Source organism: Alternaria viburni (assembly GCF_023758015.1).
Source record: "Alternaria viburni strain BMP 2772 chromosome Unknown scaffold_16, whole genome shotgun sequence".
Classification (NCBI taxonomy): domain Eukaryota; kingdom Fungi; phylum Ascomycota; class Dothideomycetes; order Pleosporales; family Pleosporaceae; genus Alternaria; species Alternaria viburni.
The window spans coordinates 341,138-359,997 of NW_026055785.1; the positions used below are offsets into that span (position 1 = coordinate 341,138).

General features: G+C 53.4%; 7 protein-coding genes across 7 annotated transcripts; 4 read left to right on the forward strand and 3 right to left on the reverse strand.

The window, feature by feature from the left end:
* Positions 1 to 118: 118 nt before the first annotated feature.
* Positions 119 to 1,792, forward strand: J4E79_007447 (uncharacterized protein; the record flags this gene model as incomplete). Its single annotated transcript, XM_049356313.1, has 2 exons — positions 119 to 621; positions 670 to 1,792. The coding sequence occupies 2 exons, from the start codon at positions 119 to 121 to the stop codon at positions 1,790 to 1,792; spliced, it is 1,626 nt and encodes a 541-aa protein (XP_049209200.1).
* Positions 1,793 to 1,915: 123 nt separating this feature from the next.
* Positions 1,916 to 2,519, reverse strand: J4E79_007448 (uncharacterized protein; the record flags this gene model as incomplete). Its single annotated transcript, XM_049356314.1, has 2 exons — positions 1,916 to 1,957; positions 2,082 to 2,519. 2 exons carry the CDS (start codon positions 2,517 to 2,519, stop codon positions 1,916 to 1,918), a joined length of 480 nt encoding a protein of 159 aa, XP_049209201.1.
* Positions 2,520 to 8,017: 5,498 nt separating this feature from the next.
* On the forward strand, positions 8,018 to 10,990 carry J4E79_007449 (uncharacterized protein; the record flags this gene model as incomplete). Its single annotated transcript, XM_049356315.1, has 2 exons — positions 8,018 to 9,818; positions 9,867 to 10,990. 2 exons carry the CDS (start codon positions 8,018 to 8,020, stop codon positions 10,988 to 10,990), a joined length of 2,925 nt encoding a protein of 974 aa, XP_049209202.1.
* An 889-nt stretch (positions 10,991 to 11,879) lies between these two features.
* On the forward strand, positions 11,880 to 13,367 carry J4E79_007450 (uncharacterized protein; the record flags this gene model as incomplete). The annotated part of the gene is made up of 2 exons (XM_049356316.1): positions 11,880 to 12,654; positions 12,748 to 13,367. The coding sequence occupies 2 exons, from the start codon at positions 11,880 to 11,882 to the stop codon at positions 13,365 to 13,367; spliced, it is 1,395 nt and encodes a 464-aa protein (XP_049209203.1).
* Positions 13,368 to 13,481: 114 nt separating this feature from the next.
* J4E79_007451 (uncharacterized protein) lies at positions 13,482 to 13,982 on the reverse strand (the record flags this gene model as incomplete). Its single annotated transcript, XM_049356317.1, has 2 exons — positions 13,482 to 13,762; positions 13,868 to 13,982. The coding sequence occupies 2 exons, from the start codon at positions 13,980 to 13,982 to the stop codon at positions 13,482 to 13,484; spliced, it is 396 nt and encodes a 131-aa protein (XP_049209204.1).
* Positions 13,983 to 14,718: 736 nt separating this feature from the next.
* Positions 14,719 to 17,186, reverse strand: J4E79_007452 (uncharacterized protein; the record flags this gene model as incomplete). Its single annotated transcript, XM_049356318.1, has 4 exons — positions 14,719 to 15,327; positions 15,386 to 16,349; positions 16,420 to 16,892; positions 17,025 to 17,186. The coding sequence occupies 4 exons, from the start codon at positions 17,184 to 17,186 to the stop codon at positions 14,719 to 14,721; spliced, it is 2,208 nt and encodes a 735-aa protein (XP_049209205.1).
* A 648-nt stretch (positions 17,187 to 17,834) lies between these two features.
* On the forward strand, positions 17,835 to 18,631 carry J4E79_007453 (uncharacterized protein; the record flags this gene model as incomplete). Its single annotated transcript, XM_049356319.1, has 5 exons — positions 17,835 to 17,893; positions 17,941 to 18,051; positions 18,155 to 18,305; positions 18,355 to 18,435; positions 18,500 to 18,631. 5 exons carry the CDS (start codon positions 17,835 to 17,837, stop codon positions 18,629 to 18,631), a joined length of 534 nt encoding a protein of 177 aa, XP_049209206.1.
* Positions 18,632 to 18,860: the final 229 nt, after the last annotated feature.

The following is an 18,860-nucleotide window of genomic DNA, read 5'->3' on the forward strand; positions in this document are numbered from 1 at the left end:
TGGTCAACCGAGGAAGTTGATTTTCCCACCACGCGACGCCATAGCCGTCATCTCGTCGCTGGGGAATTGGCCGTCTTCCCGCACTGCAATATTAGAGACCGATGCATACAACATAGCCATGGCGTCCTCCTGTTCGCGCCAGCTCATGCGAGCCCCTCTCCGCCCGCGCTTCCAAACGCCCACACACCGACATGCGCGCCTCTCTGCCCCGTCTCGCACCTTCTCCTCCACGCGCGCAACATATGAGCAGAACTTCCACAGGAAAGAGTCCTTCAGGTCACGGCTGAACTCCGCACTTAAGAACACCAAGATAAAATGGGAGCCAATACCAATTGCACTCGGTGTCGGCTTCCTCGGCGCATTCCAGCTCTACCGCATACAACGGAGGGAGAAGCATACCGAGGCTGAGAGACAGAATGGCGAGGAAGGTGCAGTGGACAACCAGGGCCGACCGAAGAAGCGCGAGAGGATACGACCGAGCGGGCCATGGACGGTCCAGGTCATGTCCACGCTACCTCTCAAGGCCCTCTCGCGAGTTTGGGGACGCTTCAACGAGATCGATATTCCCTACTACCTTCGAGTACCTGGCTTCAAGCTCTACTCTTGGATATTCGGTGTCAAGTTAGCGACTGCCACCCAGTAGCGATGCTTCATGCTAATAAGTCACAGCCTCTCTGAAGTCTCCGAGCCCGATCTCCACGTCTACCCTAATCTCGCTGCTTTCTTCTACCGCACCCTGAAACCCGGAGTCCGCCCTCTCGACCCGAACCCCAACGCCGTCCTCTCTCCCGCAGACGGCAAAGTCATTCAATTCGGCACCATCGAGCACGGCGAAGTCGAACAAGTCAAAGGCGTGACGTACAGCTTAGATGCGCTACTAGGCTCCACCAAGCCCAGCACACCCGCCCAAAACGTCGCCAACTCTCAGGTCGTCACAAGCGAACATGAGAAGACCGCAAAGGATGAAGAAGACACCGTCCGCGCAGATGAGGAATTCGCGAATGTGAACGGCATCTCGTATACCTTGCCCAACCTGTTCTCAGGACCATGGCCAAAAGGCGGAAAGCCATCTGAGATGCCCACGGACCAGTCCACCGCCCCGGCTGCTTCTTCAGAAGCCGAGGTACGCGCCGAGATGGCCTTGAGCGAAGCTGAGCGACCTTGGTGGGCACCCGCATCCAACAAGACACCTACCGCACTCTACTACTGCGTCGTATACCTCGCTCCAGGCGACTACCACCGTTTCCACTCTCCAGTATCATGGGTCGTCGAGTCACGCCGTCACTTCGCCGGTGAACTATACAGTGTATCTCCATACCTACAACGCACCATGCCCGGTCTGTTCACCTTGAACGAGCGCGTTGTCCTACTCGGTCGCTGGCGCTGGGGTTTCTTCTCCTACACACCCGTCGGCGCAACCAACGTCGGATCTATCAAGATCAACTTCGATCGCGAACTCCGCACCAACAGTCTCACCACCGACACTGCCGCTGACCGCGCCGCCGAAGAAGCTGCAGCGAGGGGAGAACCATACTCCGGTTTTGCCGAGGCCTCCTACACTTCCGCTAGTCGTGTGCTAGGTGGTTATTCTCTCAAGCGCGGCGAAGAGATGGGCGGATTCCAGCTAGGAAGTACCATCGTCTTGGTCTTCGAGGCGCCAAAGGGCATAAGACCCAGTCTCGACGAGGGCTTCACTGGTATGGAGAGGAAGGGTGGGTTCAAGTGGAACATTGAACAAGGAATGAAGGTCAAGGTTGGAGAGGCTCTGGGATATGTGGAGGAGACCCAGTAATAGTCGACTCACTCTACTCATGCATATACAGCAAATGATACCATCTAGTAACTTCGATTTCGTCTCCGTGATACCTGCACGTTAAAGCGATCTGTGTCCCCTTACAACAAGAACAAGTGCGCCTCATTTAATCTCCTTTCCTTCCATACCTTTGTTCTTCGCGTCCTGTTCCTTTTCACGGGTTCTGCTTCTTGAGGCTCGCCACAGTGAACAACACTACAGCTAATACAAATCGGAGCATTTTTGCCTCGAACAAAATTGATGCAATCTCGGCCAGTAAGAAGCCCACCAGTTCGCAGAAAATGAATGTTCGCTCAGGTAACATCAGTGCCAGAATGACCAACATCATCATGAAGCAGACAATGAAGTCGCGGTGGTCAGTGGTAGAATCGCGGTGCTTTGCTCTTGAGCGAGACGAACGATGTTTGACAGAGACGGTGGGCGGCTTCACCCGGCTGGATGCGCCACTTTTGGATTTGATCTTGATGTAGGTGGTGTGAGTGTGTACGTGATCGGAGTCATCGTCGCCGTTGTCGTTGTTCTCGTCGTTGTCGCCGTTGTCGTTGTCGTTGTTGTTGTCGTCGTCGTCGTCGTCGTCGTCGTCGTCGTCGTCGTCGTCGTCGTCGTCTAGATCGCCGCAGCCGAAGTCAACCCAACTGTCGTCGGACCCCGTGCTCGAGGGGGTATCGTCCGTGGAATAATCAATTTCGCTATTGGAGGCGTTCATGGCGGCTGAGAGTGGTCGTTCTACTGGGAAGTTAGGAAAGAGCGTTTCAGTGGTCTAAGTGGGCGACAGACTCATGGCAGCGTGGGAAAGGGCAGTGTAGATACCTGGTAGTTGCTCAGTCAGCAGTGGGCGGAAGGAGTATCTGAGTGGTCGTAGAAGAGAGCTAGCGGAACGAGGAAATAGTGACCAGGCGGCAACGTGAAGAGGAAAGAGCGCCTGGACTTGGTCTAACCGCGCCCGAACGCGACTGCCTGGACTGCGAGATCACCTGGACTGTCGGATGAGACTGAGTACACGTTTCGATTTCATGCATATACAGCGAATAATACCACCTAGCATACCCGATCTTCTTCTCATCAATTCTCAAGCTTGGAACTATATCCTAGTTGCGTGCTGACTGGAAACTGCTCTACCTCTTTCGTTTATCCATATGAGCAAGCTCTGCCATTCATCCTGTCTTCCTTCCCGTCATTCACACTGCTGGCTCACTTATCACCCATTCCATATCTACCTTACATAACCGAGCACATCAATCCGACAACGACCATGAAGGCAACAATCCAACAAACAGCGAACATGAACAGCATGAACCCGAATAAGAGCATTGCAATTCCAATTACGAGAGCTGCTGCCGCGCCAGCTGCGATCAAGATGTAGAGTAGCCCAGCGTTGCGCTGATCGCGGTAGAGTTCTACTGCGGGGACAGAGTGGTAGGGTTCTGGAGCGTATCGAGTGCGATAGGCATCGTGGGTAGCTACGTGGCCGACTTGGGAAGTGTTGTAGTCGTTGCTCGTGACGGCGTCACAATGGAGATCAAAGCCTAAGATGCGGAGGTAGACGGGCTGGTCTGTTTTGGTGTGGTTGGGAGCCATGGCGGTGGAAAGCGGTGGTTCTGCTAGAATGTCAGCACAAAGCAAGGTAGTGATGTTTCTATACGGCATACATGTAGCAGTACACAAATTGGTTATGTTGAGGATCGTCGTCTCCTGCGCAGACAACAGCGAGCGGAGTGGTCTGCTGTCGGTCAGTCGGAGTCGAGCTAGCAAAGACAGATTGAGTAAGCGAGATGGTGAAGGTGACACAGAACCAGAACTAGGTCTGAAGACAGTTGAACTTGGACTGCTGCCGTGAAAGTCCGCGCGAGTCATTAATTGACATTGAGTACATTCTTTCTTAATTCCTTATAGGTAGATTCATACGACGAAGCATATCTAGCATAACCTTCTCGCACCATGTCTTTGTGAAGCTCTTGCTACTCTTCATCGTTCTACCGTCTATCTCAACCTACTTTGTTCCGATACTGATGTTAGCTATATTGCTTCCTTTTCCAGTGACAATTGTCCGGACATTGATCTATCCAGCCCGTGAGTCTACTTCAATCAACCAACCACCACCCATCATCCTCCCCCTCCACCCCCAATCACCTCCCCATCCGCATCAGCAACCTCAAAATTATTAACCTTCTCACCACCACCCTCATCACCAACCCTCCCCCTATACATCTGCGCTCCAACCACCATCCCGCATATCGCAAGCACGAGAAGCACTCCCCAAATCATATAGATGAACAACACCTTCTTCCTCCTGTACTCCCGTTCCTTCTCCGCGTCCGTAACAGGAACCTCTGGTGTGTGTCCGCGCGAAAGGTGGCCGAGCTCTATGTCATCGGGGTGGGCGGGTGCGCGCTTGAAGAGGCGGGATATGAGGGTTCCGTTTTGTGCGGGTTGGGGGCGCGGTGGGAGGCTGTCTGGGAAAGGCGATGTTGGGGAGGCGGGGGAGGTGGGTTCTGGGACGGGGTGGATGACGATGAGGGGTGGGGAGGTTGGTGGTGAGGGTGGTGTTGGATGGTCTTGATAAGCTTTTGGCGACGGTGAAGGTGGGGATGGTAGTGGCTCTTGTTCTTGTGGAATTGTAGGAATTTTGGGTGATGTATCGTATGCTGATGGTACTTCCGCTGTTCTTGGGTATAGTAGCGTGGATAATGGGCGGCGTGGTTGTTCTGATGACTCCATCGTGGCAGTCTGAGGCGGAGGTAGGTCGGTGGTTGATACCTTCATGGCTCCGGCGTATAAAGACCTCGTTAGGTTGCTGGAGGTTACGGCACTTTGGTCGACTTGGTTAATGTATTGATGCGGTGTGGTGAGAGGTACCAGCGGAGAATGAGTGCCATTTAGGCGCAGTACAATCAGTGAGCGCACAGACCCGAAGTTGAAGTGAAGGTAAGATTACTTTGAGATTAGTGTATCTTGTGACGCAACTGATACTTCTACAGAAGTCGTTCTCCAGTTTCTTTTCAGATTTCGTTCTCAGCGTCCATTGCTATCGATGGTTGTTCGCCAAAATTGAGTGAGAGTATCCAGCTCGACCTCCCCATGCGTGAGACTATTCCTCTTCTTCATTGTCCGACGATCATAGCCCTTATTGACAGCTCTCGTGTTCTGCCCATTCGTCCTCCCATTCCTGTTCACCAATAATATCACCGCTGTCGATGAGCGAGGTAGACCTGCAACGACAGCATCTTCCAACACTTTCACGGTCCAGAGGTCGAAATGTGTCGTAAGCCTTTTCCTCCTGCGAAGTCAATCCAGCCATACGGAGATGTAAATGCTGGTCAATGTGCGGGAAGGAGCCATCTGTAGGGCAGCTCGCGGCGTGTATGGCTGATTCATGTCTAAGTGACCAATAGAAGCAATTCCGCAGGCACTGCATTCTGAAGTTGTCTGTCGATGCGTCGGCTGTGTCTCTGTCGATGAACAAATTGCGTATGGCTACGTGAACGGGTCGAGATCTGGGTTCGTTTCCTGGGCGCAACTCAGGTGCTGCTACGCGCCAGTCTAGGAGACGGCTTTTGTTTGTCCAATAGGTAGTGTTTGCGTATGACAATCGAGTCACCAAATCATCCATAGCGAAGCTGCCGAGCGAGATGCTGTTCACGATAATCTGCGCTGGTAATTTGCTGATGGCTCGTAACTTTGGGTGTAGAACTTCACCAGCTTCTAGCTGAATCTTTTGACTGGTACCGAGGATAGCTAGGCCGGGGATCTTCTTGCAAACTATCTTCATGGAGTATACAGGCCACTTCGAAGAGGGAGTCTGAAATTGTGCTCCGTCTTCGAGGAAATGTCCAGGTAATTGAGTAGAGTGATAGTGAGAGTTGTTGAACCAGAAAGCAAAATCGTTGGTACGAACGACATGGTGTGTCGTCTTGACCGGGAGAAAATTGTAGACCATCAAGCGCAGTTCTGTTGGTAGATCGAGAAATCGGAATACCTGTTGATCGGCCATGGTCGAGAGAGAAGGTTGGAGAAATCTGTAGTTTGCATTGAAGTGGTCGTAAGGACAACGCTCGTAAAGTTTCAGTGGAGAAGTTTCGGGCAATGGAACTGAAAATTGCGCAATCCCATTACGTACCGTAGCGCGCGACCCCTAGGGGTTGATAGGAGTAAGATAGCCATATCAAGTGAGGAGACGCTGTCAGGGGCATATCATCTAAAGTTTAGCTAACAAGCTCCTATCGTAGGCAAGATCGTAACTTAAGATAAAAGCGTTTATCCAGCTTATATATTATAGAGGATAGGCTTGTACCTGTCTTTTAACAGCAAAAGGGGTTACTCCTAACTACTTTTGCACTGTAACTAGCAAGGGGTGCTAAGGATTAGCTGTGCGAGCGAGCTAATTAGGTAAATGTTCTACGTATTTTACTGCAAGTACACTTAGGAGGTGCAGCGCGCTAACATACATTAGAGCTCCTTTGTTGCAGCTACTCCTAACGTCTCTTGTGCTAGTTGTTGACGTCTATAGTAGTAGTGTTGCTGCCTCCCTACGTTAGGATAGAAGGCACTACCTAAGGTTCCTTAACAGGCTTGAAATTTGACATTAATTACGCCCTTAACAGCTTTTACTTATAACACAACATTAGGGAGCTATCACAACTGAGATTAAACGACAGGAAATTGGGTTTTAGAAGCCTATCCTAGCCCTAACAACCCCCCTACGGTGCGCGCGACGGTAGTGATTGAAAGTTCACTTAATCGTAGTCAAAGTTTGCCTACAGACGCTTTGTGCGAGATCACAAGGCTACATTTTGGTTGTCATTCAGTGGTAGCGCGATGATCCGTGACGACGAGCTACCTACAACTTCCGCAATACATAGGGTACCGACATGAGAATCTGCTCTTGTTGAGAAGTATTGCGGTAATAACCAACTCGCGCGCGTGCGAATATCAGGGTTTGCTCTACCTATGGTCTGAGTAAGCTCCTAGCAGACCCCCTTGGGAGAAGATTCGACATTGCATTAATACTGGAAGTACGATCGAGAAAAGAAGCGCGTAACATTGTCTCGTACAGAGATCGTTCCTGGCAGTGCCGCACTCGCGCATACAGTAGTCCCCACGCACCTCCAAGGAGGCGTGCATAACCGCCTCACCAGCATACGTTCGCGTATTCTGTTGTCCGGTCAATGCCGGTGGAGTGTCGGAGAGACCGACAATTGAGTTTGGCTATATTGCGTGCATGAAGTGGCTGATGGTCAGCTTTTCGAGACCTCAGCCTTGTGTTGAGATTTGTGTGAAAGTGGTGTAACGTGGAAGCTTAGGAAACCTTACACAGGCATCAGAACCGAAACGATAGGCAAGCTAGTCTAACGCGGCTAGCACATGTCAGACGCCAAAAATAGCCCCATGACATTTTTCGGAGCTGAGGGAACATGAGCGAGATGATGCACATCTGGCTCGTATGCAGATCCGCTCGCTTTGAGATAGTCCGTGATGGTGATGATGCAATCTGCCACTCTAGGCATTGAGCTCTTCGAACACGTTGCAAATGTCACGATAGCACAAGAAAAGCAAAACATTCAGTGTACAATAATGAGACGCGATATGTATAGTTTGCATACCCCAGGCGATACGCAGGGGCGGCTGCAGCTTCAGGCACGTTGAGCAGAGGAGGGCTTGCAACGCCGCCTAGACTAACAGCTGCTGTCCCCACTTGGCGTTCTTGTTTGCAGGTTCCATCCGCCGGGCTGTGGGCACAGTGTATGTATCTGGATCCAGCGACGTTTGCTGTCGTCTCCTTGTGTCACTGGGAGGCGGGAGTGCAGGCACAGAACGGGGAAGACGAAACGTCGATTGCGCCTTGGAAGCCTTGAACAGCAGAAAGGCGTTAGAGGCAGGGAATTGGCAATAGCAGCACTGCCACGGCTCGCGATATCAGCAACTTGGTCCGGTGTTAGCTGCACCGGGACTGGTCTTGCCTTCTCCATGTCATTCCATTAGTTCCGCATGCCTGCACGTGCGGCGGCTTGGGCTGATCACCTACGCCGTGCATCTATGTAGCTCGATGCATTGTACTTGAGGAAAGCTGTCCAACCGCGCGATGCAGTCTTACCCGGGTATAGTCTATGGTTGCTCAGTCTCGTTTTATTATTAGCTGAGCGCGTCGTCTCCGCCCCGCCATCGACAACCTGCTCTGAGGCGGAGCTTGAAGCTGTCAACACTGCAATGCCTAACTTTCCATGGACCAAGTCGAATCGGTCGCACCAATCTGTCGACATTTCCTCGTCAGGGCAGCATTCGCCCGTACCACCTGGTAAGGAAGCATTTGGGCGCCCAATCGCCGGCGCCGCTGACGGGCAAGCGCTGGCAGTGAACGAGCAGGTCGCCGCGCAGCGATACCACACTTCAGACAGCCAGCAGGCGCCTGTACAGGCTCAGCAGCCTCCTGTGCAACAACAGCAGGTCTCGGCGGGCGCTCCGCTACAGGGCCAATATAGAGAACAGTTTCCTCAGCGCACGACGAGTCACAGGTTGAGTGCCCATCTCCCTCTGGGTCAGTCGTCGCCGTCGCAGGTTTACCAGCAACAACCCGGCCCCGCGCCAGTGTCTGGTGCTGAATCGCCTCATCGCGGCCCCTATCAGCCGCAGCCTGCGCCTTCTGCATACACGCCAGAAGCCAAGAAGCCATCGCTGCGCAGTCGCATCGCAGCCGGAGTCAAAGGGCACAAAGACCAGGAAGCCAAAGCACAGAAGAACGGCCTGGGCAGGCGACAGTCAGTCCGGAAGAGCGACCCCCGCGCGCAGGAGTATCAGGCGCAGGAAGAGAGCCGTGTGCAGCAGTGGCACCAGCACCAAGGGTCGACTTCCCATCTGCCCGCCTCGAACGAGCAGGACGAAGACAACCTCGACCCCTTCCTGCAGAAAGACGATACGCCCCAGGTACCGCCCAAGGACATCCAGTACCAACAAAACCTGCCGCAGCCTCAGCAGTTTGCGCCGCAGCCGCGTCAGGAACAGCAGCAGTACAATCGGCCCCCACTTGACAGGGTAAGCACGGAGGGCAGCTATTCGACCCAAGGCGGGGTAGACCAGTACAGCCCTGAGCAACACCAGGGCCAGGGTCTCCAGCAGCCACGGCACCAGCAACAGCAACAGCAGCAGCAATACCAGAGCTACCAGCCAGCTGTCCAGCACCCACAAGCCCCGGGCGACTACCAGGCCTTCAACCCGCAAACCGTGCCAAGCCCTCTGCTCCAGAACGCTCAGCTGCACGGGCAAGGTGGCTCAGTCTCGCAAGACATCCAGCAAACTTACTACCTGTACCAACAGCAGCAAGCTAAACTCCAGGCCCAGGGCCACTCGCCGCTAGACAACGCGCAGCAAAACACGCTTTATCCGCAGCAGTTTGCGTCCCAGCTTCAGCCGCATCAAGACCAGCAGCAACAGCCTCAACCTGGCCGGCCAGCCTCGCAGCAGCAGATTGACCTGCAGCCCCCACAGGCGTCTCGCCAGCATCCTCAGATCGCGCAAGAGGCCCAGTCGATCGAGTCGCAGCGCCGTCCCCCTTCGTCCCACCAGCTCGCCCCGCCGTCTCCCCTCCAGCCGCCGTCCCACCAGACCTACGACGCGCAGCACCCCCAGTCGTTCGATCTACTACCGACCAACATAACACCCCCACACGCGCACGACAGCATGGCGCCTAGTGCTCAGAGCAGTGCTAGGAACACCATCAGGAAAGCGAACGATGGCAGCCAACCACAGCCGGGCGCAACGTCGCGAGAGTCGTCCATGCTTTCACAGCCTCCCGCTCAAGGTCAGCCCCACGGTCAGCCGCCTGTGTCGCCGGGCCTGGCAACATTCGACGCTAACGTCGTTCCAACAGCTTCACAAGGACAGCCATACCGCGGTGAGAAGCAGCCCCAGCAGGTCTCAGAAATGGGACGGGCAACGCCACCGCCGAGGACATCTGTCGCCGATATGTCAGAGGAGGAAATCGAGAAGCTACAAAAAGAGCACGATGTCTTGCGTGAGTACATTCTCTTTGGACGAGCCAAATGGATCTAACACAATACAGGCGAAAAGTACCAAAAGGTTAAGCGATACTTTTTCGAGCAGCAGTCACAGGTCCATCAGCTACAGAACACCCTCGCAAACCAGCGTTTGTCTTTGTCTCGTACGTCCTGGGATGACACCGAATATGCAACACGCTTCAACCGATTGGACGGATTGATAGCACAGCTGTCTTTCTCAATTCGCAAAGACTGGAAGAGTATACCTACGTGGCTACACAAGGTGGTCAACAAGACAGCTGTCGAGACAGGCAAGCAAGAAATGACGGCTATCGGCCGCGCAGTCATCTCGCAGTGGCTGGTGGAGAACATATTCGAAAAGTACTTCCACCCAGACCTCGAGCCGGGCTTTTCGACGCAACTGCAGTCAATCGTCTCCAACATCCGCAAGTTCTCGCCGCCGTGCCATAGCGCCGAGGATGAAGACACGCTCGCTGCGAAGATTATCAACTGGCGGCTGGCCACACTGGAGGGCCTTGCGGACACTTTGAGAGCACCACAGGCCACAGCCAATCGCGAGGCGCTCACTGAAACACTCAACGAGAAGCTTATTGCGTTCCTCCAAATGCACTTGAATGACCCTGCGCCTCCAGATCTCAATGGAGGTGTGCCTATGATCATCGAACTCGCCATTAGCATCGCACAACATTTGCCCCTTGAAAGCCGTGAAGTACACATCGAGTACTTTTACCCTGATCATAGCATCGTTCCCGATTTCATGAAGATTGAGTCCGGCATCCCCGCGCTGACGGCACCCATCTTGGAGCGGGACGATGCCGACAGAGCTTCGATCAGAAGCATGGCTTCCAGACCTGACGACAACATGTCGTTAGTGGAACAAGAGCAAACACAGCTACAGGGAAGCCAACCACCAAGAGAAGATAAGAAGCGCGGCATGTTTGGTTTTGGTGGGTCAAAGAAGCCGACGGCTTCTCCTGCTACTCTGGGCAAGCGGGAATCGTCGCTCGGTCAAGGTGGCAGCCAGCAAAGTCTTACGCAACATCCGCCGGGTAGCTCTGGTGGACCAAAGGACGAAGCGCCGCCGCCACGTGTGCGTATGTCCGCTGGTGTCTTTGTACAGATTCGCGGCAAGAGCATCTTGATCAAGGCACCAGTATACCAGACGTGAGCGACCCTGATGCGACGATGATAATGAAGATGGACGATTTGGATTGAGCGATCTAGCAAGCAAGCGTTTGGTTTATTTCCTTTTCCACTTCTACACAGTTTGATTGGGTTCTGAGATTGGATCTACTGCATCTAAAGTATACCCAGGACGATTGATGGCGTGTTTTGGAGCGTTTGTTAGTCGACTTGGAGTGCATGCCGATACCCTCGTTGCTGTTACGGTTATGATTGGAATAAGAACAAATTCTCTTGTATCATGGAAGAGATCTTGCCTTCTGAGCGGCTTCGCGTGAGTGAACGTGTGAGATTCCGCGATTTGACCGCCTGCAGCACTGAGCTTCGAGGCCCGACACCACGCTAATTGCGGCGTCTTTGGACTCCCATTGGCCTACATCCGCACCTGCCCTTGTTTACCGAATCCAAACATTCTCGTCGCATGCTTGATAAGACTGTTTTGACGATGGAAGACATTGTCGTAACCCCGCAATTCAAATGTGAGCATGAGCGCGAAGGTCCTAAGCCTCGGCAGTTACTGATCAGTGCCAGCGACTAATGCCTCCGTCCCATCACCGACCGCGACACACGTCGCATGCCTCAATGGCGCGCGCTTGCAGATACGCTGTCTTACCACGTTGGAAATCGTCCGGAGTATAGCGATACCTTCAAGTCATGATCTTAGAAACTCGAGAATCGCCTGGTCAGCACCTACCCTACCACCGCTGACCTCGTCCACGTCGCGACCCCCACCCAACTCGACACCACCCCGTCGATCCTCACGCACACCGCGGCCATGCTCGAACCGCGTCCTCATTTCCGATGACGATACAACGCGCGTATACGATCTTCGCGACGAGAAATGGAACGCCGTGATAAGCAATGGCTCGGGCGGCATGGGCAAGAACGTGCATGCCGAGTTTGGCGCAAACGAGGATGAAGTCATTGTCTGGAGCGACTTCACCGCATGTGCAAAGATATGGTGTCTCAAGACTGGCAGGGCCGTAGAAATACGCGATCCGAAGTTTGTAGGCAAAGACGGAAAGGGCTGGGGCTATCGGCCGGGCGAAGATACGGACTCAAGAGGTGGAAGACGAAGAGGCGGCGTTCTGGCAATGCTATGTCGTGCAGCAGGCGCCGATATTCTATTGCTCCTGGCTCCTGGCACGTACAAGGTCATCAATCGCGTCGAGCTTACGACAAGCGATGCGGCAGGGCTGAGATGGAGTCGCGACGGTCGCTGGCTGGCAGTCTGGGACGCAGCTTCTGCCGGCTACAAACTCCACATCTACACTGCCGACGGTCATTTGTATCGCGCCATGACCCGCGAACCCTCAGACGACGTCAGCGAGTGGGATGTGGAAGGCTTGGGTATCAAGACGCTTGAATGGGTGCCTGGGAACGAATGTCTAGCTGTCGGTGGCTGGGACCGTCGCGTCCGTATCCTCTCTACACGAACCTTCGCCCCGGTTGTTTTCCTGGACCACACACCCGTCATCGATGTGCCCAGCGCGCCTGTATACAGCGAACATGTCGACAGCCAGGGCAACCGCAGCTTCACAACCTCGCAGCAGCCTGTCACACCTCCAAAAGCAGCCTTGGAGAAGAACGAAACCGGACTCATGAAGCAGGGTATCGGCATGTTGACCTTCAACGCAGACGGCACGCTATGTGCGACGCGTGACGACAGTACACCATGTACAGTCTGGATCTGGGATCTAACCGTGCTCCGACCTCGTTGCATAATAATCCAATACAGTCCAGTTAAGAACCTGCTCTGGCACCCCACCGATCCAAACCGTCTGCTCATCCAGACGACCCAAGACGAACCCACTGTATACCTCTACACAGCCGCCACCTCTCACTCACCATCATCCTCCACTTCTCATTCCACATCCGCCCACCAATCCTCTTTCCAACACCCCCCAGCTATTCTCACCTTGTCCTCGCAAATCAGCAAACCAGCAGGTTCAGCACCACCCCGCTGGTCCACAGCCTGGCTCTTCACCTCGCCAGACAAGAAACCCGCACTCGTATTCGGTCACCAGCAAGCACACGTACTGGTGTGGCCGGAAGGCAAAGATAAGATCCTACGCTTTGAACGTGACGATGAGGACGAGCAGGAGGAGTCAGACGACAGTCTGTTCGATATACTCACTGGACGGACGCCGATACCCGAGTTGAACGGGGATATTAGGGAGGAAGAAAGGATGGAGGAAGATGAGTTTGGGGATAGTGTAGGGACGGTGCAGGGACTGGATGATACGTTTAGAGGGAAAGGGGGGAGGGAAGATACACATGACGATCGAGAAGGCGAAGAGAGGGAGCAGAGTCTATACGAAGAGGGCGTGTTGGGCGAGAGTGGTATGAGCGAGATGTTCTAACACTCAAACACTACACCTGTGGAGTTTTGACCATCTCTAAGAAATATACCCCTACAATTCTCTACTAAAACACCACAATCCCGAACATAAGCACCCTTCCCCATCACCTATAACCTATTTCTTCCCCCCACTCTCATCCTGGAACCCCCACCGCCCCGTCTGATCCAGTCCCAGAGGATTCTGCCCCGTCTGCTCTTTCCCCGCAATACTCTCCGGCTTACTCTCATAGCTATCCTTGTTCTGGCCGCCCAGCAGCTCAGATTTCTCTTCTTCGTGGCCCATCAAGGGACCGAGAGCTGGGCGCGTGGTGCCGCCGAGGGCGTTGCCGAGGGGGCCTGTGACGCCTTTTTCGAGGGGCGCGCCGAGGGGGCGGAGGGCTGTGCCGAGGACGTTGCCTGTTGTGGGTGTGGATGTTAGTAGGGGTTGGATAGGTTGGATGGGTTGGGAGGTGTGGTGGTGATCTGGGTAGGGAGGGTAGGGAGGGAGGAGAGGAGACGTACCGATAGGGTCTCCGACCTTGCTCAAAAGACCTCCTGATCCCTTCTTCTCCTCTTGCTCGTCATTCTGGGGCTCAGTCTGGATGTGCTGTTGCTGCGGCTCTTCCTTGTCTGACATGATGAACGATGTCGGCTCTTGAGTTTCTCGTGGCTTGGATTATGTAGGTTTGTTGATTGTTTATTTCAAGAATGTGAAATGCGGTAGGAGCTAGGAGTTTATGGAGTTAGTTGCCTAAGGGTCCTGAGCGCAACGGCTTTATGTTAGTTGCGCAGGTTACGCGGCGCGGCGCGTTTCCAAGCTTCGGGGTGGTTGTGACGTCACTTGTCATGGGTGGGGAGGTTTGACGCGCTCCCTTTCTTTTTGGTGGGGTACGGTACGCGACAAGGAGTTGACGACATCACCGCGGTCGTTGCACCGATCGAGGAATACAGGCGTGAGAGTAGAGATCTAATTTGACCAGGAAAGAACATATGATATAGTGAGCATGGTAGTAGACACTGAGAGCACCGTGCGGAACCTGTCTTCCGTTGATGTCCATGTGCACAAAACTCCACCAGATGCACGTGTTTCCACCACACTCAAAGGACAGCCAGAAGGAAGAAACAAATCCCGCTTCATCATCAAGATGATGCATTCTTCGCCGTGAATTCGCAGTACGCAAAGCAAAAAGAAACAATTTGATGAAACACTTTTGAATGTGCAAGAGGAGACGCGCTCAATGGTCCCGCGTTGGTTGGAGCTCTCAACGGTTGACGCTACGGCGAAGTCGTCTTGCAACTGCACTGTCAGTGTTTGATATCTGATATCAGCGTAAGCCACTTACTGTTTTGGGCAGCAACATGTACTACCGTGTTCAACCCGCTACAGTGGGACGAGCGCTCGGATCGATATCCTCCTTGGTATGATGCGCAAAGATCGAGACGTCGATGACCTTGTCATGCTTGTATCCCACCCTCGGAAGTCTACCAACTCGGATAAACTTGCAAGCGCTTAGAAAGTTGCCTCGCCAATCAGCATCCAAGTCATCGCCATTCTCGTGGTGAACGTTGAGCAAGACGGTCTTGACAACTCTTGACGGCCCTGTCTTGAGATAGTCGAAGTTGTTGACATACTCGTATCCACCACGGGCGCGATAGCTGGTATCGACCATCTCCAAAAGTCGATCCACGAGACACTTGCCGATTCCCTTAGAAACGAACCCTGGGTGGACAAACAACTCCATCTCGAATGTGTAGCGGTATAGAGTCGCTTGACCACAGAAGTCGTCGAGGTGGATGAAACCAACTATCTTTTCGTTGACATAGCCCGGGTCGACCCGGTGCTGGTTGCTCTTGGAGACGGCTACTAGGTACGGGAGGCCTGCGCTGGTAATATCCGTGATTCTCGCAGCGATTTGAGCCACAGTGCGTTCGTCGAACTCGGTTGCGAAGATGGTATCCCTGACATAAAAGTTGTAGATCTCCTATAATCGGTGTTAGCAGAACATGTGTTTCTGATGCAATTCAAGACATTCAACTTACTGCGATGCCCCGGACATCCATCGCCTGAATGGGTCGAATATATATATTGGCTTCAGGGCGCAACCGACGGTCCACCATCGGTTGAACAGGAGCCTTTGACTCTGGTATGGGACGGTTCCGTTTCGCCATCGTTTTGCGATACTTGTCCTCTTTATGCTTCTTCACTGCCTGGACCTTGGCTTCAGCGGAAGCTAACTGATGAGGTTCATTCGTTTCCGGGTCAACCCTAAGTTCTGGAGCTGCCAGAGCGTGGAGATAGCTAGACACGTGTGTGAGGCGCTTCTGGTCCTGGCTGTCACTGGAATCGATGTGCTCTTCATAGATGATATCCTCGTAAAGCTCCCACCAAGGTAAGTAGTCGATGAGATCGTTGTTGTCTACCAGTTCAGGCTCGGACTTCGTTGTTACAAGTTTCTGCCAGTTCGTCCTAAGATTGTCGCCCTCAATCTTTACCTCCAGCCAGTAGCGAGGTGCAACTTCTTTGCCGAGAGTGAACGTGTTGGGTGGGAGGTAAACTTGGACCTTGTATTCGTCAGGGATTGCCGCAGCCCATCGCTCTATGTTAGCGCCAAAATGACGGTCTGCGTGACCTTTGCGTCCGGTCCAAGTCTCAGGAGCGGGCAGCCAGTTACCATCCCAGTCCGTCAGCTTCCTGGCGTCGTAATCCGGGTCTCCATTGCTGTCAGACCTGAAGCCGACGCCGCCATCACTGTCGCTGCTTGAGGGTATATACTTCATATCTTTTGCCTTGGGCCAGACTGTCTTCTTGTAGGGCTGTGGACCTCGGGGCCATCGTGGATTTCCCGGAGCTTTGGTAGTGGGAGGAGACTCGACCTTGGGCTGGTCCCAGCCGTTGTAGGTGGTGGGCTCAGGCATCGCAGATCCACGCAGCCCGTTCTTCCCATTGCTGGGCGACGTTGTTGGTGACGAAGCAGACGAATCTTGCTGATGATTCGCACCGTTGCTGCATACGTGTTAGTAAACCTGAATTGTATGATGTCTGTCACGGCATCGAGGCGCGATGGTAGACTTACGAGATGAGATCAGGCTTGCTGCTCATCCCGAGCTTCGACTGATTGGACGTAGAACGCGATCCATTGACAGCAATACCGCTGTCATGGGCAGAGTCTGCCTTTCCACCGTCGGCAGAGCTGCGGTTGCGGAGGTGAGGAGGGACGTAAACACTCGCTTTTCCGTTGGATGGCCCGGCCATGTTGTTGCCAATTTTCTTCTTCTTGTTGCGCGGGGATCTCTTGTTAGGCGGCTTCTGATTATTTACTGGGTCCGTGGGGCGGGGTGTAGTTGGAGAAGTAAGGTTGGCAGGTTCGACGGTACTAGCGTGGTGAGCGGTTGCCTTACCACGGCCGTTTCGACGCGGTTGCTTGGGTACGTTAGAGAATTCGGATTGCCGAGCTAGCCAGCTATCCGGGTCGTCTGGTTGTACGGGATCGTTCTCCTCAGCTGCGAATGGCACCCAGTGACGATGTCCAGATTGAGGCTTGTTAAGCTAGTGTTGTGTGTTAGTTGTGTTGTAAGAGTTGGTGAAGTGGGAAGACTGGGTGCAAGTGACAAGACTTATATGCCGTCACTCTGGGGCGGTATGAAGTCGGCACGGGAAGCGAGGTGCGCCTTCACTTACCGAGAGGTTTCCGAAGTCCTTTTCCTGCTGCCCAGTCATGGGTTCTTTGGCGAGCTTCGTGTCGACCTGAGCATCTTTGACCGTAGCATCGTCCAGCTCGATCAATGTAGGCAGTGGAGGCAGTGTACTGCGCGGGCACCAATTACGCGCGGTGCGGCTCATGATGCAGGTTTCCGATACTTCTGACTGGGAAGAGAACGAGAGGGCCCCAAACAATGCTAATGGGAGCAGAAGGAGCGACCAAAATGAAGAAGAAGAAGATATCCTTGAGATGTAGAAGCATCCAAAGGCCTGAGTCACGGTTTGCTAGTGATGAGTCTGCCTAATAAGTTTGGCGAGAGCATGCCAGCTTCGCCTCACCTCACCTCTTTCCTCATTGAATTTTACCTTGCCATGACACAACCCACGTGTTTACCGCTAGTGCCTACCGAGAACTGCAGGCAGCCACGATGGAAACAGAACATTACGGAAAGAGTTACCGATGCGACATCAAGACGTACCCAAATACACAGTGTCTTGAGACAACAAATGAACGTCTATCTGATGAAATCGACGAACGGATAATTAGACGAAATTTCCTGAGGGATTTTCCAGATTATAATCACTGATATAAAGTGGCAGGCGAGATGGAAGATTTCCGAAATGGCCGGAAGGCAACGTGATAACGGTGATGTTACTTTAGCATGCAATACCGTCACTTGGGCAGATGCAAGTGTCCGTAAACAGTTTAGCCGATAAAGGGACGAGCTCCACACTTACTTGACTGACTGCCTGACAGACTGACAGAACCCGAAAAGTGAAACGCACAAAATGCTGTCAATACTACGGAAGGCGCGTCTCAAGGACAAGGAGATGCGAATCTTGATGCTGTGCGTATTCCAAGAGTTTTTGCGAGATCGGAGGCTCACTGCATCAGTGGGCTTGACAATGCGGGAAAGACGACCATTGTGAAGAAGATCATGAACGAGGATGTGAACAGTGTCAGCCCTACGCTTGGTTTCATCATCAAGACGATCGAGTATGATGGGTACGTATGACAAACCTTGGCCGCCTGATGAGACTGACGGAACAGTTACAAACTCAATATATGTACTGCACCTGGTTGTTCCCTCACAAGCGTGTACTAACAGCACAGGGGATGTCGGTGGCCAGAAGACATTGCGGACGTACTGGAAGAATTATTTTGAGAAGACTGACACGCTCATCTGGGTTGTCGATGCGACTGACCGCGAGCGGATAGACGATTGTCGACAGGAATTGGCGGGGTTGCTGCTGGAAGAGGTTTGCACAAGCATGAACCCTCCCAAGCGTCACGAGCTAACGAAAGAAGCGTTTGTCTGGAGCCAGTCTGCTTGTGTTCAAAAACAAGAGCGATGTGCCGGGGTCCATGACGGAAGACGAGATTCGCGAGGTGGGTGAGGGCTTAGGAAGATGTTGAGCCTGGTTGGCGGGCCAATGCTGACGGCGGCGTACAGGGACTGCGACTCGACGCCATCAAGACACACAAATGGCACATTATGGCCTGCAGTGCCATGACGGGAATGAACTTGCAGGAGGGGCTGGAGTGGGTGGTGCAGGATGCAAAGGCGCGACTGTTCTTGTATTGATGCTTGCCGGCATGCATCGCGGTGCCAGGGGCACGGCAGCCCAAAGGCTGGATGCGGGTAGTATAGCGGTAGTCGAATGACAAGCTCCAACCGCCCAAGTGTGGAGCTGGCGTCGACCGGCCGCAGCTGGACGTCGATGGTATAAACAAACAGCCATCGAGGCCGTCTGGACGACCTGCATCCCTCTATCTCGCTGCTTCTCTTCATCATTCGCTCATTTGGTGCTACC